We start from the raw sequence: 24,510 nt of genomic DNA on the forward strand, positions 1-24,510 counted from the left end.
TGCCCAGCACGGTCAGCATCACCATGGTGTAGCTGCGGATCTCAGCTTAGTGGGATTTTGAGGCCAGGGAGACTTTATAGTTTACTGGCTTTGCCTTAAGTGAATAACGCTGCATCGTGTCAGGGTGGATAAAACTCTCTGTACTTCTGCTTTAGAAAAGGCATCTTGTCACCTGATCGTGAACCTGGAGAGCTGATGTGGGCTGTTTTGTTCCAGTATTACGGAAGTCAGTGTCGATTTGTGGTCTGGCTTGTACTGATTCATAGTCTGGGAGCATAATAGCAGCATCCAAGATGGCGGCTCCATGTCACAGTGTGGTCATCCCGCAAGACGATGGCATCCAAGATGGTTATCCCCATGCTACACATGCAGCACTGGGGCTAGAAGGTGGTTGTGATTGGCATAACTTTGCAAAGTGCCCCTTCTTCCTGCACTTCAAATACGTTGTGTCTTTCACTGGGCAGCACTTACTGGGGTGCTTTTGCTGGCCACAGAAGTAGCACTTCGGATGCTTGTGGGAGACGGCGGCTGTGGTGGGATCACTTGCTGGATGTGTAGCAATCCATCAGTTAGCAGTCCCATGTCTCAAGATGGCAACGCTCGTAGGGGGCACGGGGTCCCCAATACATTGGCTGAATAAGCATCCGTGTTACGGATGGCGATCTCCAGCTATTTCACTAGGTTTAAGTCCAAATTACTTTGCTCATGTAGTCTCTGACAAACGTAGTCCAATCTGACTCCAGAGACATAGGTGCCCCGGATCATGTCCTCTGTGCATTTGGCAGCCCACACCAGCTGAAAGTTGCACGCTTGTGCGAGTCCCCGCAGAGCCCAGAGGAACTCGACACTCGACTCTCCTGGTCGCTGTCTGCAGGTAGTCAGCATGTGTCTGGCATTGACTTTCTCCCTGTACTAATCTTTCAGTATGTCAATTGCCTCCTCATATGTTGGGAATACTCAATGTCTGACGTGGGAGAAGAATAAGTATAGATTGTTTACCTCCATGCTACGATTCTGGTTGAATTTTGCAGAAAGATTTCAAAGCAGCATAGCCAAAGTTCAAAGGTGTCTGAAGCTTCTGGCAATTGTAGGTCGATCTCCAGCTTATTGGGCTTCAAGAATTGTTCCATCATTGGAGTAAAAAATATTGTGAATAAAACTGAAGCGCTATCGATAACTTGAAAGACTGGAGTTATAGAACAACAGGTTTTTATTCACAATAAACTTGAAGTGGATCCCATGCTGCAACCCAGGCTTTTAGGGGAGGGGGTTATGGCATTGAAGCCTTTATACCGATGGGGTCAAGGTGATGGAGCCATGAGTACAGTCACAGCAAGAGGGCGGAGCCAGATAAATGAATAAACCACACTCTTTCAAACTTATTGATATCCTTCCAGCAGTTAGGTGACCAAACTACACACATTACTCCAAATATGGCCTCACAAATGTCTTATAAAACTTCACCATAACATCCTAATTCCTACTCTTAATCCTTTGATATATGAAGGCAAATGTGCCAAAAGCTCTCTTTACAGCCCTATCTACCTGTTTCGCCACTTTCAAGGAATTATGTCTTATTTTTTTCCCTAGATCCCTCTGTTCTACTGCACTCCTCAGTGCCCTACTGCTTACACTATGTGTGCTATCTTGGTTGGTCCTTTCAAATTGCACCATCCTCCATTTGTCTGCATTAAATTCCATCTGTCATTATGCAGTATATTTTTGCAGCTGGTCCAGATCCCTCTGCAAGCTTTGAAGGACTTCCTCACTGTTCACTATACATTCAAATGTGTTGTCACGACAAACCTGTTGATCCATTGTACCACATTATCATCCAGATCTCTGATATAGATGAAAAACAATAGTGGCGCCAGCACCGATCATTGAAGCCCACCATTAGTTGCAGGCATCTAGTCAGAGAGGCAATCATCCATTATCACTCTCTGGTTTCTCCGGCAAAGCTCATGTTTAATCCAATTTATAACTTCTCCATGAACCTTCCTGGCTTCCCTCCCATGATGGACATTATCAAAGGCCACGTAGACAACATTCACAGCATTTTGTTCATCTGAAAATATACAAGGTTGATTTTGGCTGCGTCACATGAGCAAAATTTCCAGCAAAGCACACCTTAGTTTTCAACACTGGCTCAACTGTCCAAGCAGCAATGTTGTTTTCAATGAGGTATTAAACTCTTTTTCTGAACCACACATTTGCAGCAGCAATCATACCTACAACACTTCCGGGTTTGAAATTTAATCATTTTAATTCACCACAAAAACTGAAGGGAACCACAATGAAAAACAAAATCCGTACCTGTTGAAATACATCTGCTCCTTCATCATAATCCACTACAGTGAAAAAAAGTTTATTGGAAAATGCAGAGGAATACCGCCATGAATTTGCCAGCACCTGGTACTCTTCATTTGCCTGTCTGTGGGAAAAAAAGAGCCAAACACTAAAATTAATTCTGAGTTTGTAAAATACACTCATGGAATTACATAAACTTATGGCAACTTAGTTCATTCTGCATATGTTATCAAAAATAGCTAACATTAATCTCTTGTAGGTTTTGACCTTCAAGGATATCAATGCACACCTCAACACATATTTGTTGAGTAAAATCCTTTCTGCTCCAACTTCCTCCTGCTTATATTAATTAATTACTTCTACATAAAGAACCATACAACATTACAGCACAGGAAGAGACCCTTTCTCATTTGTGCTGAACTATTATTCTGCCTAGTGCCATTGACCTGCACCAGTCTATAACCCTCCATATCTCTCCCATCCATGTAGCTGGCCAATTTTAGCCTACATTCACCATTTTAGCTGGCAGCTCATTCCACACTCCCACTACTCTCTGTGTGAAGTTCACCCAAATGATCTCTTTAAGCTTTTCCATTTTCATTCTTAACTCATCTCCTCTTGTTTGTATCTTACCTAACCTCAGGGGGAAAAGCCAACTTACCCCTCATAATTTTGTATACCTATATAAAATCTACCTTTATTCTTCTATGCTCCAGGTAATAAAGTCCTAATCTGTTTAACCTTTCCTTGTAACTCAGTTCCTCAAGTCCCAGAAACATCTCAATAAATCTTCTCAGCACTCTTTCCATCTTATTGATATCTTCCCTGTAGTTAAATGACCAAAACTATTCACAATATTCCAAATTTGGCCTAACCAATGCCTTAAATAATTCCCATAGCATTGAAACTCCTATCCTCAATACTTTGATTTATGAAAGCCAATGTGCCAAAAGCTCTCTTTACGACCATATATATATCCGCAGATCCCTCGGTTCAACCATATATTTACCGTGTATGTCCTACCTTGGTTTGTCCATCCAAAATGCAACACCTCACATTTATCGGCTTTAAATTCCATCTGCCATTTTGCAGGTCATTTATCCAGCTGGTCCAGATTTCTTTGCAAGTTTTTAAAGCCTTTCTCACTGTCCATTACACTTCCAAACTTTATGTCATCAGCTTAGTTATTAATTTCTATTATTCTATTATTAATGCCTTTCATCTATTTATCTTGAGGTATCTAGATTCTATACCTCAATTTGATCTCACCAGTCTATTTCACTGAATACAACTCCAGCCCAGTTTCTCATCACTATAAATCTGCAGCCATCCCAATGTCCTCATTAAGCTTTATTACACCTTTTCCAGCACTGTGATGTGCTTCCTGTAACATGAGAATTAAAGTTGTAGCACAGCTAATGTTCTATACGATTTTAGAATGATTTCTTTGTTATTGCTTTCTGTGCTTCAGCCAATAAAGTGCCATTTTCACTGATACATATTGTCACCTCAGGACAGAACAGTTAGCGTAGTGGTTAGTGCGATGCCTTTACAGTGCCAGCGATCTGGACCGGACCTGAAATTGAATTCCACACTGTCTGTAAGGAGTATGTACATTTTCTCCATGTCTGCAAGGAAGTTTTCCAGGGGCTCCAGTTTTCTCCCACCCTTCGAAACCATGCCGCAGTGTAATTTAATGGGGTGTAATTTGGGGGGCAAGGACTCGGAGGACAGAAATGACCTGTTATAGTGCTGTATTGTGTATGGAGACCCATTATTCAGTCTCTTTTGGTTTCCACCCTATCAGACATTCACACTATTCTTTCTATTCAGAAACTTTCTTTCAAGTTGAAATATGTTTTATATTTTGTATGATAAGCTTTCATGCAAGGATTTTGACTTGATCTGTTAATTGTTTCTTCCTTCCATGTTATTACCTGACCTACTGAGCTTTTCCAACATCTTGTTTTAATTTGTTCCAACATTCCTCTTTGTCCATTGTTATTTTAACACAAATGAATAAACTTGACTGAAGATAATGTTAATATTGTTTACCGAAATGGACCATCGCATAGACTGTAAGCTTTTCTCAGCGCACAGAAAGCAAATATTGAGAGGAGAGCTTTTATTAAAAAGAAAAATAAGCTGTATTACACAATGAAAGAATGTCAGACCAATCAGCTACTTGCAATGATATGGGGAATGCAATGAAACGGTCTTTGGATATTTCCTCCTGCTAAATTTTCTTTTTAGTGCATCTGCGTCGTATTCTGCTAGAGACAGAAAGCTTTGGGATGAAAATCAAACCAACAAGTGAGCTGTCAGTCAAAGTTTGACACATAAAATTTAATATCTTATATGTTGATAAAATGATGTTCCAAGTCCAGCAAATATTTATCCCAGCTATACTTTATAGTGGTATTTTAATTAGGGCTGCTGTGAATTTTTCATAAGTTTATTGAAACTGTCTGATTTATCTGATACTACCTGATAAAGCCCCAATGATTTAATTGTTGAACATTATCCACAACACTTCTGGCCTGTCAAGTGATTAATTTATAGAACACTAAATCAATGTCTATCCCCTCACACAACAAGAATCAACAAAGCACATTAAGACTTTACTATAAAACAATACCTGCTTACTAATTGGGGCAGCAGTAATAGATTTGACTTGTATATATGACTCAAATGAATACAATTTGAAATGTGTGACATAATCAATAAAGAATGATCCAGATTCTGGAATCTTGAGGAATAAAGAGATAGGGCTTGAAGAAAACTGTCCACAAAAAATGTAGATTTCCCCCTTCCAAAAGTCAACAACTGTCAGACACCAATCACAAACTATTTTTTTGCAACAAGGAATACTGATGACATGAAGAAGACTAAGCAAGAAATATAGACAAATAGCATACTGGGAAGTAAAGAGCTCTCATTTGAAGCAACTTTAAAACAAAATACAAAACAAAAATTAATATTGGGACAGAAAGGTAAAATATAGGAACTTAAGAAATTAAGAAATAAGAGCATAAGTAGACCAACTGGCCTGTTGAGCCTGCTCATCCATTTAATAGGATCATAATTGATCTGGTCATAACTCAGTTCCATCTACTTACCTTTTCCTCATATCCATTAATTCCTCAGCAATGCAAAAATTTATCAGTGTCATAAATATATGTAATGAGGTTGCATCCACTGCTTCTCTGGGCAGAGAATTTCACAGATTTACTACTCTGGGGAAAAAAAAACAGTTCTTCCCCATCTCCATCCAAATCAATTCCCCTCAATCTTTTTAATTGTTTTTAAATTTTTCACACTATGAACCATATTCACCAAAATACACATAAACATTTCCCTCTTGAATATACAGAGTGTCATTTTCTCCCCTTTTCTCCCCCTCCCTTCCCTCCCTCCTTCCCACCCCTCTCCCCACCCACTAAACGTTCAACATACATGATACATTAAATCCATTAAACAATGTCATAAAACTTGAGGCATTGTCCTCTTGTTCTAGTCTCACCTGCCATTGCAAATAACTTTTCTGCCTCTATCTTATTTATCTATTTGTGAGAGTACAAACATAACATGACAACCCTGAGATTCTTTTTCCTGCAGGGGCAAAAGAATTATGACTAATTGGTCAGCACAGTGTAAACATGTAAACAAACAAAGAACTGTAAACAGATAACAAATGTGAACAAACTGACTGTACAAAACACAAAAATAAAGTGGACAAGAGTGCTTAAGTGAGACTCTAATTGAGTTTGTGGTTGAAGATTCTGATGTTAGAGGGGTAGCAGTTTTTCCTAAACCTGATGGTGTGAGTCTTGTGGCATCTATATCTCTTTCCTGATAGAAGAAGCAAGAACAGATTGTGTGATGATTGCTGCTGCTCTCAAATGGCAATGTTCCCAGTGGATGTACTCAATAGTGGGAAGGGCTTTGTCTGTGATGTCCTGGACATTTTGGAATGCTTTACGCTTAGGGGTATTGGTATTCCCATATTAGATGCAGCTGGTCAGCACACTTTCCACCACACCTCCATAGAAATTTGTCAGGGTTTCTGATGTCATACTAAACCTCCACAAAACTCCTAAGGAAGTAGAGGTAGTGACATGTTTTCTTCACGATGCCATTAGTGCGTTGGGTCCAGGAAAGATCCTCTGAGATAGTGACTCCCAAAAACTTAAATTTTCTCACCTTCTCCACCTCTGATCACCCAATGATCACTGGATTGTATAGCTCTGGCTTTCCTTTACCCTCCCATGCACACGGGTTCATGTAAGTTTAGTTCCAGGCGACCCAATCTCTCTTCATAGGCTGACCCTCACATCTTTGGAATCAACCCAGTGAGCTTTCTCTGCACTGCCTCCGAAGGCAGTGTGTCCTTTCTCAGGAAGACCAGAATGGTACTTGGTACTCCAGATGCGACCTTGCCAGTACCCTGTACAGTTACAGCAGAATTTCCATTCTATTATATTTAATCCCTCTAGTAATGAAGATGAATATTTGAATTCCTGATTATCTGTTGCACCTGAAAAATAATGTTTTGCAATTTAAGCACATATCCTCCAAAGTCCCTTTGCATTGCAGCAAGTTGCAATCTTTCACAATGTAAATATTGATCTGATTAACTATTTTTCCCCAAAAGTGGATGACCTCGATTTTATAAACATTGTACTTCATCTGCCGGACCCTTGCCCACTTACTTAATCTCTCCATATTTATCTGCAGACTTTTGGGATCTTTTGCATAATTTGCTTTCCCACTCAATTTAGTGACATCAGCAAACTTAGATATGGTGCACTAACTCCACTCATTCCAAATTATTAATATAAATAGTGAACAATTATGGGCCTAACACCTACCCCTGTGGTACTCTCCTCATCACTAGTTGCCTATCAATTTATCTCAACTTTCTGCCTTATATTGATTAACCAATCCTCTATCCCTGCTAATGTATTACTTCCAACTACATGTATCTTTATGGAAAGTCGTTTATGCAGCACCTTATCAAATGCTCTCTGAGAATCCCAGTATATAGCATCCACCTATTCCCCTCTATCCACCGTGATAACTATATACTCAAACAACTCCAGTAAATTTGTTCAAGATTCAATTCCTTTATTGTCATGTAATAGTTCAGGACATGTAATATTATCCAAAATTACCTTCTGCTTGCATTAAGGCAAAGAGTCACCATTAGTGTCGCTTGGCTAAGGGAACACCTCCAGTACTCCCACAGCCTCTGCAGCTGCACAGACTCCTGTTTGGTGCCTCAGCATCCCGAGCTCCATATCCAAACCTCCAATACGATCATAAATTCTTCAGCATGCAAGACCCTTCAGAAATCCTTCTTGCTTTCAGCATCCTCTTGAATCTGAGCTCCAATACTTGGTTACTGAGAGCTAGTCTCTCGCAGCCTGCAACCCGTGTGGATCCTCCAACCACATGTTGTCCGCAGCTCATGTGGTCCCTCAGCCGCAGAGACCCTCGCTGGTCTCCTGCTGCAGTCAATCTCCTGTTGGGTCGTATTTTCTGCCTCTCCTTCTCATCAGGTGTTTTTCCCATTTCTGATGCCCTTTGCCAGTCCACTACTCTCCAGAGTTTGCAATCCCTTGTGGCCACTGTCGAGCACAGGCACTGACATCTTGGGCACAGACCTCCATAGTTACAAAATTTTATTTACAAATACAGTTGGCTCCTTTAACAGGCCATTGAAAGCCTGTACTGAGCCACTGGCATTAGGAGTTGGCTGCTGAACCCTTCAAATTCAGATGTTAACAATGAGATTATCTGAAGCCAACATGATTGGATGTGAAGTCATATTAACTTTGGGATCAACCCTCTTCATACAAGGATGAGGGAATTCATAACATCCAAAAGAATAATTGGAGTTATGATTCGTATTATGATATCACATTGTACCTTGGGAGAAAAAAATTGTTCAGTATAATACTAAAAAGTAAAGCAAGCAGGGAATTGGCAGGCCTGGGAATAATATGAAATGAGATATTGTTGATTAACAAACCAAGAGGGTATTTTTACTGCATGTTGGGTCCATGGGGCTGGCAGATATCAGATATTAGGATATGTTGAATGTGGCTTATCGGGGAAAGATTGTTTGGCATATCTGGCAATGAGACAAAAAGTTTAAGTCTAAATATGGAGCTAAGAGCAATGTTTGTGCAAATGGAACCCCTATACTACCTGGGAGTTGGAATTTACAGTGAAGCCATAAATAAACTGGGAACAACTTCTTTTACACATTAAATGCAACAGAATCCTCAGGGTGAAAAGAATAGGATGATTTCTGAAAAGATATTCTAGTTAACTGAAGAAATTAGTATTTAAAGGAGTTTAAAATAATTTATGATTAGAGAGAATTATACCAAATAGCTAAAGAGACTATTTTTTTCAATTGACCAACCATTTGGAAATTTTCAAGGTTGGTACCCCAAGGCCAATGTATTTTTGAAATTATGCATTAATCCTGTAAATGTATTTTTAGGTGAATTATGGTGATATTTGTACACTACATGAATTAAAGTTTATAAGTTATGTGACAGGAAATTCAGCTTCTCTATATTCTGTAAAAAAAAACCACTGTTAGAATGATATCCACAATATTTTGGGATCAAATGAGGAAACTGCGATGAGACAACCATGAAGAAAACCAGGGAATTATCGATGTCTAACTTCTGTGTTTTTCAACCAACTCCATCCTCGGCAGCTGCTGACAGGATTTCCATCTTTATAAGAGAAAGCACCAATAACCATCACTGTTTCAAGAATTCTGGTCTGTCTCCTGACTTTTCAAATGCATCCATTGTGACTGTATTTCAATTCCAGTTCATACAATTTGCATAAGTTAAATGAGGACATTTTAGAAAATGGATTTACATCTATACCACCTTGACTTCAGATCATCTACATTTGCATTATTTCCACTTAATTTTTTTTTTTAATGTCATTTACAATATTTTTGCAGAGGGTAAGAAAAAGGAATGTAAGAAGACAAGACATGAAATCCTTCCAATTTCAACATCTGGGTATTTAAATATAATTCTGCAGTATTCAGAAAATAGGATTTCATAATTCAAGACAAAGATGGGAAGTAGATTTGAATAAGCAAATTGGATTGAGTTGTGTAGAGAAAGTATGAAAAACACATGAGGTATAGGTTGATACAATATAATTTATCAATAATATTTGACACCACAAAAGCTAAATAAATTGAGCCAGACTTTCTCTGATTTATGCTTCAGATGTGGACAGGAAGTTGGTACAAGTTTGCATTCTACTCGGAGTGTCCTAAGATTAAATTCCCACAAGATCCAATGTTATTTTTATTGGGTAATATTAGAGGGATTAAACATAAATTAAAACTAAATACCTGTCAAGTGAAGTTTGTTCAAATTACTTTTGCAATAGCTAGAAAATGTATTGTTATAACTTGGAAGTCTGATATAGATTTGGGAATGGAAAGATGGCAACTAGAAGTTCAAAGCTGTATACCACTTGATAAAATTACAAATAATTTCATATATTTAGGAAAATATGGAGCCCATATTTATAAACTGTGGGTATGAATATTTGAATGAATCTCAGACATTCTATTTCTCCTAAAGGTCTCTGTATGTTAGAAGAAGACTTATAGTAGTAAGGAGTGCTCCAGTTGAAAATCTTTTGTCCCTTTCCTTTTTTGATTTTTAGAGGATTAGGGGAAAAGGGTTTGAGGTTTGGGGGGGGGCGGGGTTCTTTCTTTTTCCTTCTTTTCTTTTATATACCACATGTATTTGAAATGGACTTGTATTGTGGTAAAATACATGAATCTTCTGTGGTTTTAAATTTAGAAATAAAATTTATTTTAAAAAAATGATTTTTATAAGGAACTATTGAAGGAACAAGACCTAAACTATAACTGCTAATATACCAACTAAAATTTGTTAAAATTGCATTAGCAGTGTCAAGAAAATGTATTGCAGTTACTTGGAAATCAAATAAATATTTGGGTATTGCACAATAGAATGCAGAAATTGAAAGTTGTATTCCTTTGGAAAAGATTACATATAATTCAAGAAATTGATATGCTGTGTTTTTTTACAAATTTGGCACCCACATACTCAAATATAAGGTTTAAATTTATAATATTGTATTTCCTGTGCCTCCAGACCCACGAGAATCTCCTCTGAAATGTATTAAAAGATTTTATTTAAATGTGTATGTTCGATGATATTGCTCTGTGCAATCCTGAAAGTTAATTTTTTCTTTCACTTTATATACCTATATTTTATTTTCATATTACTATTCTGAGGGTGGGGGTGGAGTTTTGGGGAAGAGAGGTTTTGCAGTTTTAGGTTGTTTTCATAATTGTAACTTGTATTAATAAATCAAATTTGACTACTACATGTATGGAGAATTTTTTTAATAAAATATTCAAAAAAAGATGTCCCATACATGATACCAGCCAGGATGTCGTTCCCAAAAGATTTTTGTCAGACGAGCAAGTCTTGTGTCTCAAAACTCCATTACTCAGGTCTCAGATTTATTTTCAGATTGAATCCTTGTGGTGTCATCAAACTACCAATCTACACATTTAAAACTAGGTCTCATTTCATCCCCGTGGATGCCATGTTTTATTGGACAAAAGAATACTCAGAAGCAGGGAAGTGATTTTCATTGCAGGGACCAAAGCTCTGGAATTCTCTCCCTGAACCACTGTCTATATTCCTATAAAATGCATGGTAAATTTTCCTAGTTAAATACACTATATGTTATCATTTGTCACTGAAAAAATTATATTGCTTCATCAAAATGAAATATACTCCCTATAAGCAATTACTTAATTTTACCCAATCCTGTAACATGATGCAAATTAAATTTCTTCTCTTCTCTAGCTGAGTATTTTTACTTTAATTTTTTCAGAACATTTTCCATATTTGGTATTATTCTTGAGTTAATAACTGATAATTTGTCAATGATCCAAAATTGCAAAATGAGTTTGAATTTGGTTAATTTTATACAAGGAATTATCTTATCAATTGGAACAATATGTTATCAATTGGAACAATATTCAAACCTAGGTGTTGGATTTATGTAGTGCTTAAATATTTTATGGCCTCAAAATAGGACCATTTGGAATATGTTTTAATTGTGTTTTTTTGAGGAACAGGAGCAGTGAGTATTTTGTCAGATTACAGTACTCTCCATAATGTTTGGGACAAAGATACTATTTACCTTTATTTACCCCGATGCTCCACAATCTAAAATAAGTAATCAAACAATTTACAAGTTATTAAAGTGAACATTTCAGATTTTATTCAAGGTTATTTGCATACATTTTGGTTTGTCCAGGTAGAAATGACAGCACTTTTTATATACGGTAACCTCATTTCAGGGTATCATAATATTTGGGACATAGCAATGATATGTACAGTAGTCATGTTTAGTACTTTGGTTCATATCCCTTGCATGCAATGACTGCTTGAAGTCTGTGATTCACAGATATAACCAGGTGTTGAATATCACCTCTGGTGATTCTCTGCCAGGCATCTACTGCTGCCATTCTCAGTTCTTTCTTGTTTCAATTTTATTAATTTATAAATTTAAATTTAGACATACAACACAGAAACAGGCCATTTCAGTCCACGAGTCCATGCTGCCCAATTGACAACCAATTAACCAATACACGCAGCAGGTGTCGAAGAGTGGGAGGAAACCAGAGCCCCTGGGGAAAACTCACGCAGACACGGGGAGAACATTCAAACTCCTTACAGACAGCTCAGGATTCAAATCCCGGTCCCGATCACTGGAGGTGTAAAGGTGTTATGCTAACCGCTATACCAACAGTGCAGCACCTTCGGGGACATGACCCCTTAAGTTTCCTCTTCAGCATATGAAAGGCATGCCCAATTGGATTTAGATCAGGTGACTGACTTGGGCATTCAAGAATTTTCCAGCTTTTAACATTGAAAAGATTCATTGTTGCTGTAGCGGTAAGCTTGGGATCATTGTCTTGCTGTAGGATGAAGTGCCATTCAATGAGTTAGGAGGCATCTGCTCGAACTTAGGCAGATAAGATGTTTCAATACACCTCAGAATTTATTTTGCTACCACCATCAGCAGTTACACCATCAATGAAGATAAGTGTGCCAGTAACCATGTAACCATACATGCCCAGGCCATAACATCCCACCATTATGTTGCACAGATGAGGTGGTATGCTTTCAATCTTGGGTAGTTCCTTTATGCCTCCATGCTTTGCTCTTGTCATCACTCTGATACAGATTAATCTTGATCTCATCTGTCCACAAGACCTTTTTCCAGAATTCTGCAGGTTCTTTTAAATTCTCTTTTGGCAACCTGTAATCTGGCCATCCTGTTTCTGTGGGTGACTAGAGATTTGCATCTTGCAGTGTAGCCTATGTATTTCTGTTCATGAAGTCTTTGAACCTTACAACCATAGAACAATACAGTACAGAAACAGACCCCTTTGGCCCTCCTAGTTCATGCTGAACCTTTTTTTTTGTTGCCTAGTCCCTCTGACATGCATCTAGTGCATAGCCCTCCATACTTCTCCCATCCATGTACCTGTCCAAATTCTTCTTAAATGTTTAAATTGAGCCAACATTCACCATTTCAGATGGAAGCTTGTTCCACACCCCCACCACTCTCTGCATGAGGAAGTTCTCCCTCATGTTTCCCATAAACTTTTCCCCTTTCACTCTTAACCCATCCTCTAGCTTATATGTCACATACTCTCAGTGGAAAAAGCCTACCTACATTTACTCTGTCTACCCCCCTCATAGTTTTGAAAACCTCTATCAATTCTCCCCTCATTATTCTACGCTTCAGCAAATAAACCTTTCCCTGTAACTCAGTTCCTGAAGTCCAGGCAACATCCAAGTACATTTTCTCGCCACTCTTTCTATCATATTGATATCTTTCCTGTACAGTACTTAGATGACCAAAACTAAACAAAAAACTCCAAATTTGGCCTTACCAGTGTCTTATACAATTTTAACATAACATCTCAACTCCTGTACACAATACTTTGAGATATAAAGGCCAATATGCCAAAAGCTCTCTTTACAAACCTATCCACCTGTGACTACATTTTCAGGGAATTATGTAGCTGTATTCCCAGGAACCTCCATTCTACCGCACACCTCAATACCCCACCATTCATCATGCATGTCCTTTCTTGGTTCATCCTTCCAAAATGCAACACCTTTCACTTGCCTGCAATAAATTCCATCTGCCATTTTTCAGCTGGTCCAAATCACTCTACAAGCTTTGAAAACCTTATTCGCTGCCCACAACACCTCCAATCTTACTATCATCTGCAAATTTACTGATCTAATTTACCAATTATCATCCAGATCATTGATATTATTACGAGATCCTATTTTAGTAAAATGGGATTATCACTGTAAGGGATAGTATAGATAGGAAGAACTGAATGATCACAGTTAACATTTAACACAAGGACCCTCATAACACAAGTCACAGCCCAGCAACAATTTGATACATTGGAAGAACTGAGGGAAGGTTGTCACAGTCTGTTCCAGAATTTGTTACATTCTGGCTGCTAAAGAGAAGCAGTTCTTGTGGCCAGCCATTTTTAGTGGAATTCTGGGCAAAGCATGCTCTATGAATGAATGGGCCTTTTCAGTGGAATGCCCTGTGCAAGGAGGGTCTTTTGGCAAGCAAATTGCTTCATTTTAAGCGTATACAGAGCCGTTGTCATACCCACACTCCTGTTCGGCTCCGAATCATGGGTCCTCTACCGGCACCACCTACGGCTCCTAGAACGCTTCCACCAGCGTTGTCTCCGCTCCATCCTCAACATCCATTGGAGCGCTCACACCCCTAACGTCGAGGTACTCGAGATAGCAGAGGTCGACAGCATCGAGTCCACGCTGCTGAAGATCCAGCTGCGCTGGATGGGTCACGTCTCCAGAATGGAGGACCATCGCCTTCCCAAGATCGTATTATATGGCGAGCTCTCCACTGGCCACCGTGACAGAGGTGCACCAAAGAAAAGGTACAAGGACTGCCTAAAGAAATCTCTTGGTGCCTGCCACATTGACCACCGCCAGTGGGCTGATAACGCCTCAAACCGTGCATCTTGGCGCCTCACAGTTTGGCGGGCAGCAGCCTCCTTTGAAGAAGACCGCAGAGCCCACCTCACTGACAAAAGGCAAAGGAGGAAAAACCCAACACCCAACCCCAACCAACCAATTTTCCCTTGCAACCGCTGCAATCGTGTCTGCCTGTCCCGCATCGGACTGGTCAGCCACAAACGAGCCTGCAGCTGACGTGGACTTTTTACCCCCTCCATAAATCTTCGTCCGCGAAGCCAAGCCAAAGTAAGTAACAGTGAAGGTTACTTGGAGGGGTCAGTACCAGGGCCTTGGAAGCTTTGCAGAAGTTACCCAGTTTGTATCTTGCCTACAAAAGGACTGAGAGCGTTTAGACCACAGCTCGAGTGGATGGACATTTCTTCAAAGGCAACGCAAGAAGAATTTGTGAGTCTGTAGTAGCCATAACTCCAGTCTTCCCATCAGTTCAACATTAATTCTGGGCATAAAATTTTAAAGGCCTCTGCTTCAAGTTCACCAGGCTTTGGTGCTCAGATAGATTCTTGTCAGTTTTCAGAGAGACATTTGTTGTTTGCTGGACACCCACAACTGATTTCTTGCGACCAGCCACTTCAGTGGCTTGCCAAAGAAACTTGCCCCATCAGGATTTTCCAGATGATAACCTCTTCCTTTCAGGTCACCACAGAGTTCCTTTTTCTTTAGGCAGCCAGTCCTCTCCTCTTGTATAGATTACTAGGGCTTTGACCAGGCTGAACTAAGCACTCACAATCCATCTTCCAAATTGGGTTTTTCACAATCTTTCCAGCTTGTCCTGTTTGAGTCCCATCTGCTACTGCTGACTGTAAGATTGCAGAACTGACCTCTCCCTCTCTCCCGCTCTGAGAAAAAGCCTGTTTTGCCCTCTCTCCTTGCAAAACCACATGACACTCTTGGAACAGCAAGTTCCACTCCAGGCAGCCTGCGGTTCCAACAAGTTCCAATCCATTAGTGAAGTCTCTTGGGCACTCTCCAAAGCTTTTGCAATGTCTCATGGACCCAGCCTGTCTAGCATGAGCAGAGCTCCAATATTTTAAATAAGATCTGTTTTAATGTGTTTGTATGTGACCTACACTAAAAAAACATACCCCAATATATCTCCCAAAAACATATCGATAATCTGTCACAAAATCCATTAAGCAGGAACTGGCGTTGGAAAGGATGAGTAAAAAAAAAATGAGGAATTGGATAAAAAGAATGCAAATGGAGTTAGAGGAAAAAGAAAGGCAAAGACAATTTGAGTTAAAAATGAAATTAGAGGATGAAGAGAGACAAAGGTGATATGACACAAAGAAGAATGCAAATGGAGTTATAGGAAAAAGAGGGACAAGGAGGTTCGTGGCAGGGCAGAGACAAAGCTAAATTTTACCTTCTAGTCCAATTGAGGTTTATAGCCAGTAGATAGGTGGTTAGTTCTTCCTTCTGATGAAAGTGAAATTGATAAATACTTTCAATATTTTGAAAACATTGTTGAAAGTTTAAAATGGCCACAAGATCAGTGGTCCCTCATGTTACGAAGTGTAATGAAAGAGGAAGCACAGCAGGCTCACTCAGCTCTTCTACAGAACAAGCTGGTAATTATGAGATGGTAAAGATAGCCATGCTTAAAGCTTACAAATTTGTTCCTGAAGCTGACAAACAAAAGTTCAGAACTGATCAATGAATCAATCTTATATGGATTTTCCCTCTGCAAAAGTTGTGCGCTTTGGCCAATGGTGCACATCAAGAGAAAGAAAGAATGATTACCACAGATTAAGAGAAATTATGTTAGTTGAATAAATCAAAAGATGTGTTTCTCATGATAATAAAATCATGCTTAGATCAAAGAGAAGTAGAAACTTGGCAAGTATCTGATAAGTTAGCTGATGAGTATGCCTTGACCCAAAAGGTTAAGTTGATACCCAATAAAACCTTTCAAAATGTTAACGTGGTTCATCCCAGTAAATTTGAAAATAAATCAGGAAATAATATGATAATTAAAGATGAAGGGAAACAGGAAAAGGAAAAACCTTCAGGTCCCCTTTGTTATTATTGAAGAAAACCTGGGTCATGTGATGGCAAATTGTTAGAAGCTGAAGAAAAATAAAGAGGCAGCAGATGTCTATGTCCAGGTCTCTCATCTATTTGAATACAACGTTTCAGATCTACTGACAATGTTAGGGATGAGTTTAAATATTGTGCTTCAAAGTAAACATACTTCGAGATACTGGGGCAGCACATTCATTTGTGTTCAACAGTGTTTCAGAGTTTAGAGATGAGACTGCTGCAGGTGAAATAAATTTAATCTGAGGTTTTGGAGGTGAAACTGAGCTGGTATCTCTGCATTGGATATTACTGAAGTCAGAAATAATTAATGGGATGGTTACTATCGGGATTTGAGAGAATTTACCAATAGATGGTATTTCATTGCTTTTGGGGAATGACTTGGCAGAAGGTCAAGTGGATTCTGTGATGAAATTGACAGAGAAGCCAGTAATTGATGAGGTAAAGACAGATTTTGAAATCTATCTGGCCTGTGCAGTGACTCAGGCAATGGCAAAGAAACTTGATAAGTAAGTTAAAATTATTGACGAAACAGAAGTTTTTAAAATTGTGTGGATTTGTCAGAAACTTTTCCTGTGGATGTGTTATTGATATTGAACTTGAAAATAAGGATTTTTCTTTATCACAAAAGGAATTGATAGGTAAACAGAAAACAGATATTGATCTCACCGAAGAGGAAATTGAGAAAGTGCCAGTTGTGCTTATGAGAAAGTGGAAACTAAGGGATATACCTGCTAATTGTATTTCCTAAAGCATATAGAAATGGCATTTTAAATTTGGCCCATAGCACACCCTTGGGTGGTCATTTTGGAGTAAAGAAGACTGCAGATAAAATAACAAAACACTTCTATTGGTCTAGTTTAAGGAGAGACATTGTGACTTTTTGCAGGATATATCAGATTTGTCAGGTTGTGGATAAACCTAATCAGGGGCCACCAAAGGCACTATTACAACCTATGCCTATTTGTGGAGAACACTTTTCTTGAGCTATTGTGGATTTTGTTGGTCCATTGCCCAAGACAAAAAGCTGGTAATCAGTATTTGTTAACTGTTATATGTGCAGTTTCCAGGTTTCCAGAAGCTATCCCACTTAAATGATAACTAACATAAAAACTAAATCCATAACCAAAGCTTTGGTTAAATTGTCTACATTAGTGGGATTGCCTAAGCAAATTCAATCAGATCAAGGAAGTAATTTTATGTTAGGACTGTTCCAACAAATTATTTATAAATTGGGAGTTAAACATATTACACCATCTGCATATCATCCTGAAACTCATATCATCCTGCTGAGATTTTATTCGACACTCAAGACCATGACGAAGACCTATTGCTGTGATAATGAGAATTGGGCTGAGGGTGTCCATTTGCTTCTGTTTGCAGTTAGAGTGTCTGTATAGAAATCATTAGGCTTCAGTCCTTTTGAGCTGGTGTTTGGACATCAAGTTAAAGGACCTTTAATTTTGTTGAAAAAACAATGAGTTAATGAGGACGTGCAGTTAAATTTATTAGATTATATTTGTAAATTCAAAGACTGGTTGCAGAAAGTCTGGGAATTCCCCCAGGAGAATTTGAAGGTGGCTCAAGAAAAGATGAATATCTGGTATGATAGAAAAGCTAGAGTGAGGAATTTTAAGAAAGGAGATAAAGTATTAATTCTTTTCCCAACAAATTCTGTTCCACTTAGGGCTAGATTTTCAAGACCTTATGAAAGAGAATCAAACATTAATGAAGTTGATTATGTGGTTAAAACACCTAATAAGAGATGCACAACACATAATTGTCATGCAAATATGTTAAAGCCATATTATGAGAAATCAGATGTTTGTAAGGAACAACTTTCCCCATAGGTATTGGTTGTTGACAAGATTGAGAAATCTATGGATTATGAGACAGTAAAAGCTGATTCTTGTGAGGGACACTTTAAACAAAACATTGTTCCAGTTCAGCTGCCTAATTCAACCATTTTTCAGAATCTGGATGATAAATTAGATCATCCCCAACTCCAGGAAAAGGAGCAATTGATACAGCTTCTTTTAAAATTAAAAAAATTATTTCCAGATAACAGTGATTTGTCCTGATGTGGGTGTAGGAAAAGCAAGTCCTATAAAACAACACCCTTATCAAATAAACATTGAATAGAGTAAAATAATAAATTAGGAGATGGAACAAAGGTTGCAAAATGATATAATCAGACCCTCGAACTCAAATTGGAGCTCTCCTTGTGTTCTGGTACCTAAAACAGATGGAACTGTTAGATTCTGTACAGATTACTGAAAAGTTAATGCAGTAAACACAACAGATGCTTATCCCATTCCTAGAATTAATGATTGTATTGATAAAATTGGCAAAGGTAAATTTCTTACTCAGGTGGATCTGCTGAAGAGTTACTGGTGCATGCCACTAACTGAAAAAGGAAGGGATATTTCTGCATTTGTGACACCATCATGGCATGAAAAATGTCCCAATGACATTCCAAAGGATGATAAATTCTGTAATCCAAGGATTAAAACATACAGATGCTTATATTAAGGATTTAGTCATGAAAAGTGACCACATGGGAAGAACATCTGATGGAACTGGGGAAATTACAAGATTATCTGAAGCAAACTTAATTATCAATTTAGTTAAAAGCGAATTTTGACATGCTACTGTGACATACTTAGGACATGTAGTTGGTCAGGGTAAAGTTGCACCTATTCAAGCGAATTCCCTATTCCCAAATGGCAAGAAAGCAGTGAGAAGGTTTATAGGAATGATAGGATATTATAGGAAATTTTGCAGAAATTGCTCTTCCTTTAAATTTTTTTTTATAAAGGGGGAGAAATTTGTATGGACGAATCATAGAGTTTTAGAAAATTTAAAGGAGGTATTATGCCATAACTCTGTTTTAAAATCTCCTGATATGGATAAACCATTTTCTTTAGCTGTGGGTGTGAATCAAGAGGCTGGGGGAGCAGTGTTGTTCCAAAAGAATGATTGTGATGGTATTGATTATTCAATGGCTTACTTTTCCAAGAAATTCAATAAATATCAAAAAAAAATTCTACCATAGAAAAAGAACTATTGTCCTTTGTACTGGCTTTGCAGCACTTCGATGTTTATATCTGTACAGCTCAGGGGCTAATGATTGTGTATACTGACCATAATCCCTTTGATTTTTGATTTTCATGTTAAGATGAAAAACAAAAATCAAAGATTATTAAAATGTAGTTTAATTCTACAATAATTTAATGACCACCTATATGAAAGGCAAAGATAATGTAATCGGTGATTGCATTTTCAGATGTTAAATTAGTTGTACACACTTCTAAAAGAATGTTATTTGTCTGTATTATATATTATAACAATAGTGAAGGTATTTTTTTAATGTTGCAGATTATAGTTCATTGTTGAGGTCTTTCATGGCTTGTTTCAGCATCATGCTGAAGAAAATTGAAAAGAGGGTTGGTGCGAGAACGCAGCCTTGCTTCACACCATTGTTAATGGAGAAGGGTTCAGAGAGCTCAATGCTGTATCTGACCCAACCTTGTAGTTTTTCGTGCAGTTGGATGAACAACTGAAGACGCTGTTTACATCTGGTACCGCACAATGAAGACGCTGTTTACATCCGGTACCGCACGGATGGCAGTCTCTTCAATCTGAGGCACCTGTAAGCTCACACCATGACACAAGAGCAACTTGTCCGTGAACTACTCTTTGCAGACGATGACACTTTAGTTGCCCATTCAGAGCCAGCTCTTCAGCGCTTGACGTCCTGTTTTGCGGAAACAGCCAAAATGTTTGGCCTGGAAGTCAGCCTGAAGAAAACTGAGGTCCTCCATCAGCCAGCTCCCCACCATGATTACCAGCCCCCCCACATCTCCATCGGGCACACAAAACTCAAAACGGTCAACAAGTTTACCTATCTCGGCTGCACCATTTCATCGGATGCAAGGATCGACAACGAGATAGACAACGGACTCGCCAAGGCAAATAGCGCCTTTGGAAGACTACACAAAAGAGTCTGGAAAAACCAACTGAAAAACCTCACAAAGATTAGCGTATTCAGAGCCGTTGTCATACCCACACTCCTGTTCGGCTCCGAATCACGGGTCCTCTACCGGCATCACCTATGGCTCCTAGAACGCTTCCACCAGCGTTGTCTCCGCTCCATCCTCAACATTCGTTGGAGCGACTGCATCCCTAACATCGAAGTACTCGATATGGCAGAGGTCGACAGCATCGAATCCACGCTGCTCAAGATCCAACTGCGCTGGGTAGGTCACTTCTCCAGAATGGAAGACCATCGCCTTCCCAAGATCATGTTATATGGCGAGCTCTCCACTGGCCACCGTGTCAGAGGTGCACCAAAGAAGAGGTACAAGGATTGCCTAAAGAAATCTCTTGGTACCTGCCATATTGACCACCGCCAGTGGGCTGATATCGCCTCAAATCATGCATCTTGGCGCCTCACAGTTCAGTGGGCAGCAACCTCCTTTGAAGAAGACCGCAGAGCTCACCTCACTGACAAAAGACAAAAGAGGAAAAACCCAACACCCAACCCCAACCAACCAATTTTCCCTTGCACCGCTCAACCGTGTCTGCCTGTCCCGCATCGGACTTGTCAGCCACAAACGAGCCTGCAGCTGACGTGGACATTACCCCTCCATAAATCTTTGTCCGCGAAGCCAAGCCAAAGAAAAAAGAAAAAAAAGATTGTAGTTAAAAGGTTTTGCTATTAAAGTTCAAAGTTTTCTTTGTTGGGGGACACAGTATATTTATGAGCTCCTGTTTTAGTAAATTGGGATTATCACTGTAAGGGATAGTATAGTATAGACAGGAGGAACTGTCACAGTCAACATTTTATAGAAACACCATCACAGGTCATTCCCCAGTGACAATTTGATACAATGGAAGAACTGAGGGAAGGTTTGTCACAGTTTTTTCTAGAATTCGATATATTTGCAAAGATTTTGTGATTTTTGCAAAGACTGTGATTTTGCAAAGGGAGAATAATTTTTTGAAACAGCTCTTGTGGTCAGCATGCTGTGAATGACTGGGACTTTTTGGTGGATTGACCTGTGCAAGATGAGTCTTTTGGGAAGCAAAGTACTTCATTTTGAGTGTGACTAACAGAGAAGGTCACTTGGAAACTTCATGGACACCACCCAGTTCATGTCTCACCTACAAAAGGACCAAAAGTGTTATGATCACAGCTCATGTGGATGGACATTTCTTCAGAGGCAATGCAAGAAGAATTCGGGAGTTTGTAGCAACCACAATTCCAGTCTTGCCATCAGTTCAACATTAATTCTGGGCATCAAATTTCAAAGGTGTACGCTTCAACGTGGAATTCAAAAGACTGAACAATGAAGTAACTTTCTAGATTTTGGCCTGGGCTGTAATGATTTGGGTATATAAAACACACACAAATACCTGTGCATAGTAAGGGACAGATTTAGTGTTAAGGATACTTTAAAAGTTAAGATTATAGTTTGAGTTAAAAATAAAATTAGTGTTTTAAAATTAAAAACTGTCTGGTTCATTGAATATTGTTGCTCATTACGTGTGGTTCATAGCAGTATAGATGACAAACAACAATGGTACCAGCACCAATCCCTGAGGCACACTACTAGTCACTGTCCTACAGTCTGAGAAGCAATCACCCACCACTACTCACTGGGTTCTCCAGTCCACCCATTGTCAAATCCAGTTTGCTACTTGACCATCAATACCTAGTGTCTGAACCTTTTTGACTAACTTCCCATGAGGGACCTTGTCAAAGTCCACAATGACAATATCCACATCCTTTCATTCGTTAACTTTCATGGTAACCTCCTCTAAAAACCTCTATAATACTGGTTAAACACAACTTACCATGCATAAAGCCATGTTGACAATCCCTAATTAGTCCATGGGTATCCAAATAATTGTATATCATATCTCTTGAAACATCTTCCAATAATTTACCTACTACTGATTTCAGGCTCACTAGACTATAATATCCAGGATTATTTTTTTGGAGCCTTTTTAAAAAAAAACAAAGGAAAACATGAGCTACCCTCCATCGCACTCGTGGCTAAGGACATTCTCAATATTTCTGCCATAGCCTCTGCAATTTCTACACAAGCCTCACTCATAGTTTGAGGGAATATCTTGTCAGGCCCTGGGGATTTATCCATACTTATTTGCTTTAAGACAGCAAGAACTTACTCCTCTTTAATCTGTATAGATTCCATGACCTCATTGCTTCTTTTTCTTACTTCCCATGACTGTGCCATTTTCATGAGTGGATACTGATGAAAAAAAAATCCTTTCAAGATCCCTCCCATCTCTTTTGCCTCCATACAAAGCCAACCAGTTTCGTCTGTTATTATCCTTAGGCTTTTAATATTCCTGTGGAAACACTTTGGATTTTCTTTCACATTGTCTGCCAAAGCAACCTCATGTCTTTTTTTTTAGCCTTCCTGGTAACTTTCTTGAGGTTTTTCTTGCAATTTTTATACATTTCAAGTACCTCAATTGCTCTATGTAGCCTATCCCTGCTATACACCTCTCTCTTCTTCTGAACGAGATCCCAAATATCCCTCAAAAAAAAAAGGTTCTCTTTGCCTTCTAATTTTGCCTTTGATCCTGACAGGAACAAACAAACTCTGTACTCTCAAAACAATTCATCCCATTCCACACACTTAGATCCTTTCTTAGTTACCAAAATTGTCTTTCTCGACTTTAGAATATTAACCCAAGGCTCAGGCCTATCTTCATTCATAATTATTTTTAAATTTTTTTTTTCGCACTATGAACCGAAATACATACAGACATTTTTCTCTTGAATATATAGTCTCATTTTCTCCCCTTTTTCCCCCTCCCTTCCCTCCCTCCCTCTCCCCCTTCCCATTTATTCAAAGTTCAATCTATAAGATACATTAAACTCGTTAAACAATGTCATCACTTAATAAAAATAAACAAGAAATTTTTGTCTTTTACTTTTATATACTGAGTAAGGTCATTTCGTTGTCTTCTCCTTCTGTCATTTTAGCTGGTGGAGGTTCGCGGTAGGATTTCTCTATTGTATTTCATGTCTTGTTCCCATATTTGTTCGAATATTGTGATGTTATTTCTTAAATTATAGGTTATTTTTTTCTAATGGAATACACTTATTTTTTTCTATGTACCATTGTTGTATTTTCAAGTTGTCTTCTAATTTCCAGGTTGACATAATACATTTTTTTGCTACAGCTATCATAATAAATCTTTTTTGTGCTCCATCCAAATCGAGTCCAAATTCTTTATTTCTTATATTACTTAGAAGGAAGATCTCTGGGGTTTTTTGGTATATTGCTTTTTGTGATTTTATTTAATATCTGGTTTAGATCTTCCCAAAATTTTTTCACTCTCACATGTCCAAATTGCATGTATTGTTGTTCCCGTTTCCTTTTTACAGCGAAAACATCTGTCTGATACTGTTGGGTCCCATTTATTTAACTTTTGGGTGTGATGTATAGCCTGTGCAACCAATTATATTGTATCATGCATAACCTCGTGTTTATTGTATTTTTCATAGTTCCAGAGCATACCATCTTTATGTTTAGATCTTGTTCCCAGTTTTGTTTAGGTTTACAGTTTGTTTCCTCGTTCTCCTTTTCTTGCAGTTAGATGTACATGTTTGTTATAATTTTTTTAAATTATCATTGTGTCTATAATAACATATTCAAAATTGCTTCCTTCTGGTAACCTCAGACTGTTTCCCAATTTGTCCTTCAAGTAGGTGTTCAGTTGGTGGTATGCAAACCTTGTATCGTGAGTTATATTATATCTGTCCTTCATTTTTTCAAAAGATAATAATTTATTTCCCGAAAAACAATTTTCTATTCTTTTCATCCCTTTTCTCTCCCATTCTCTGAAGGAAAGGTTATTCATTGTGAAAGGGATTAGTTGATTTTGTGTCAATATTAATTTTAGTAGTTCATAATTTATTTTATTCCTTTCTACATGAATCTTCTTCCAAATGTTGAGCAGACGGTGCAAA

The 24,510-nt window shown here is 38.5% G+C and overlaps 1 protein-coding gene across 18 annotated transcripts in view; it reads right to left on the reverse strand.

Annotated features, from left to right (window-relative positions):
• Positions 1–24,510, reverse strand: part of tusc3 (tumor suppressor candidate 3) — a 548,930-nt gene that overhangs the window by 382,748 nt on the left and 141,672 nt on the right. For all 18 annotated transcript variants that reach the window (XR_011353548.1, XR_011353547.1, XR_011353545.1 and 15 more), the window contains exon 3: positions 2,317–2,434. Coding sequence is in view for 13 of the 18 variants with exons in the window: in XM_069924583.1 (XP_069780684.1) it covers positions 2,317–2,434 (118 nt within the window). In the remaining 5 variants the exon portion in view is untranslated. The remainder of the gene's footprint in view (positions 1–2,316; positions 2,435–24,510) is intronic.

The sequence above is a fragment of the Narcine bancroftii genome, chromosome 3 (assembly GCF_036971445.1).
Source record: "Narcine bancroftii isolate sNarBan1 chromosome 3, sNarBan1.hap1, whole genome shotgun sequence".
NCBI lineage: Eukaryota > Metazoa > Chordata > Chondrichthyes > Torpediniformes > Narcinidae > Narcine > Narcine bancroftii.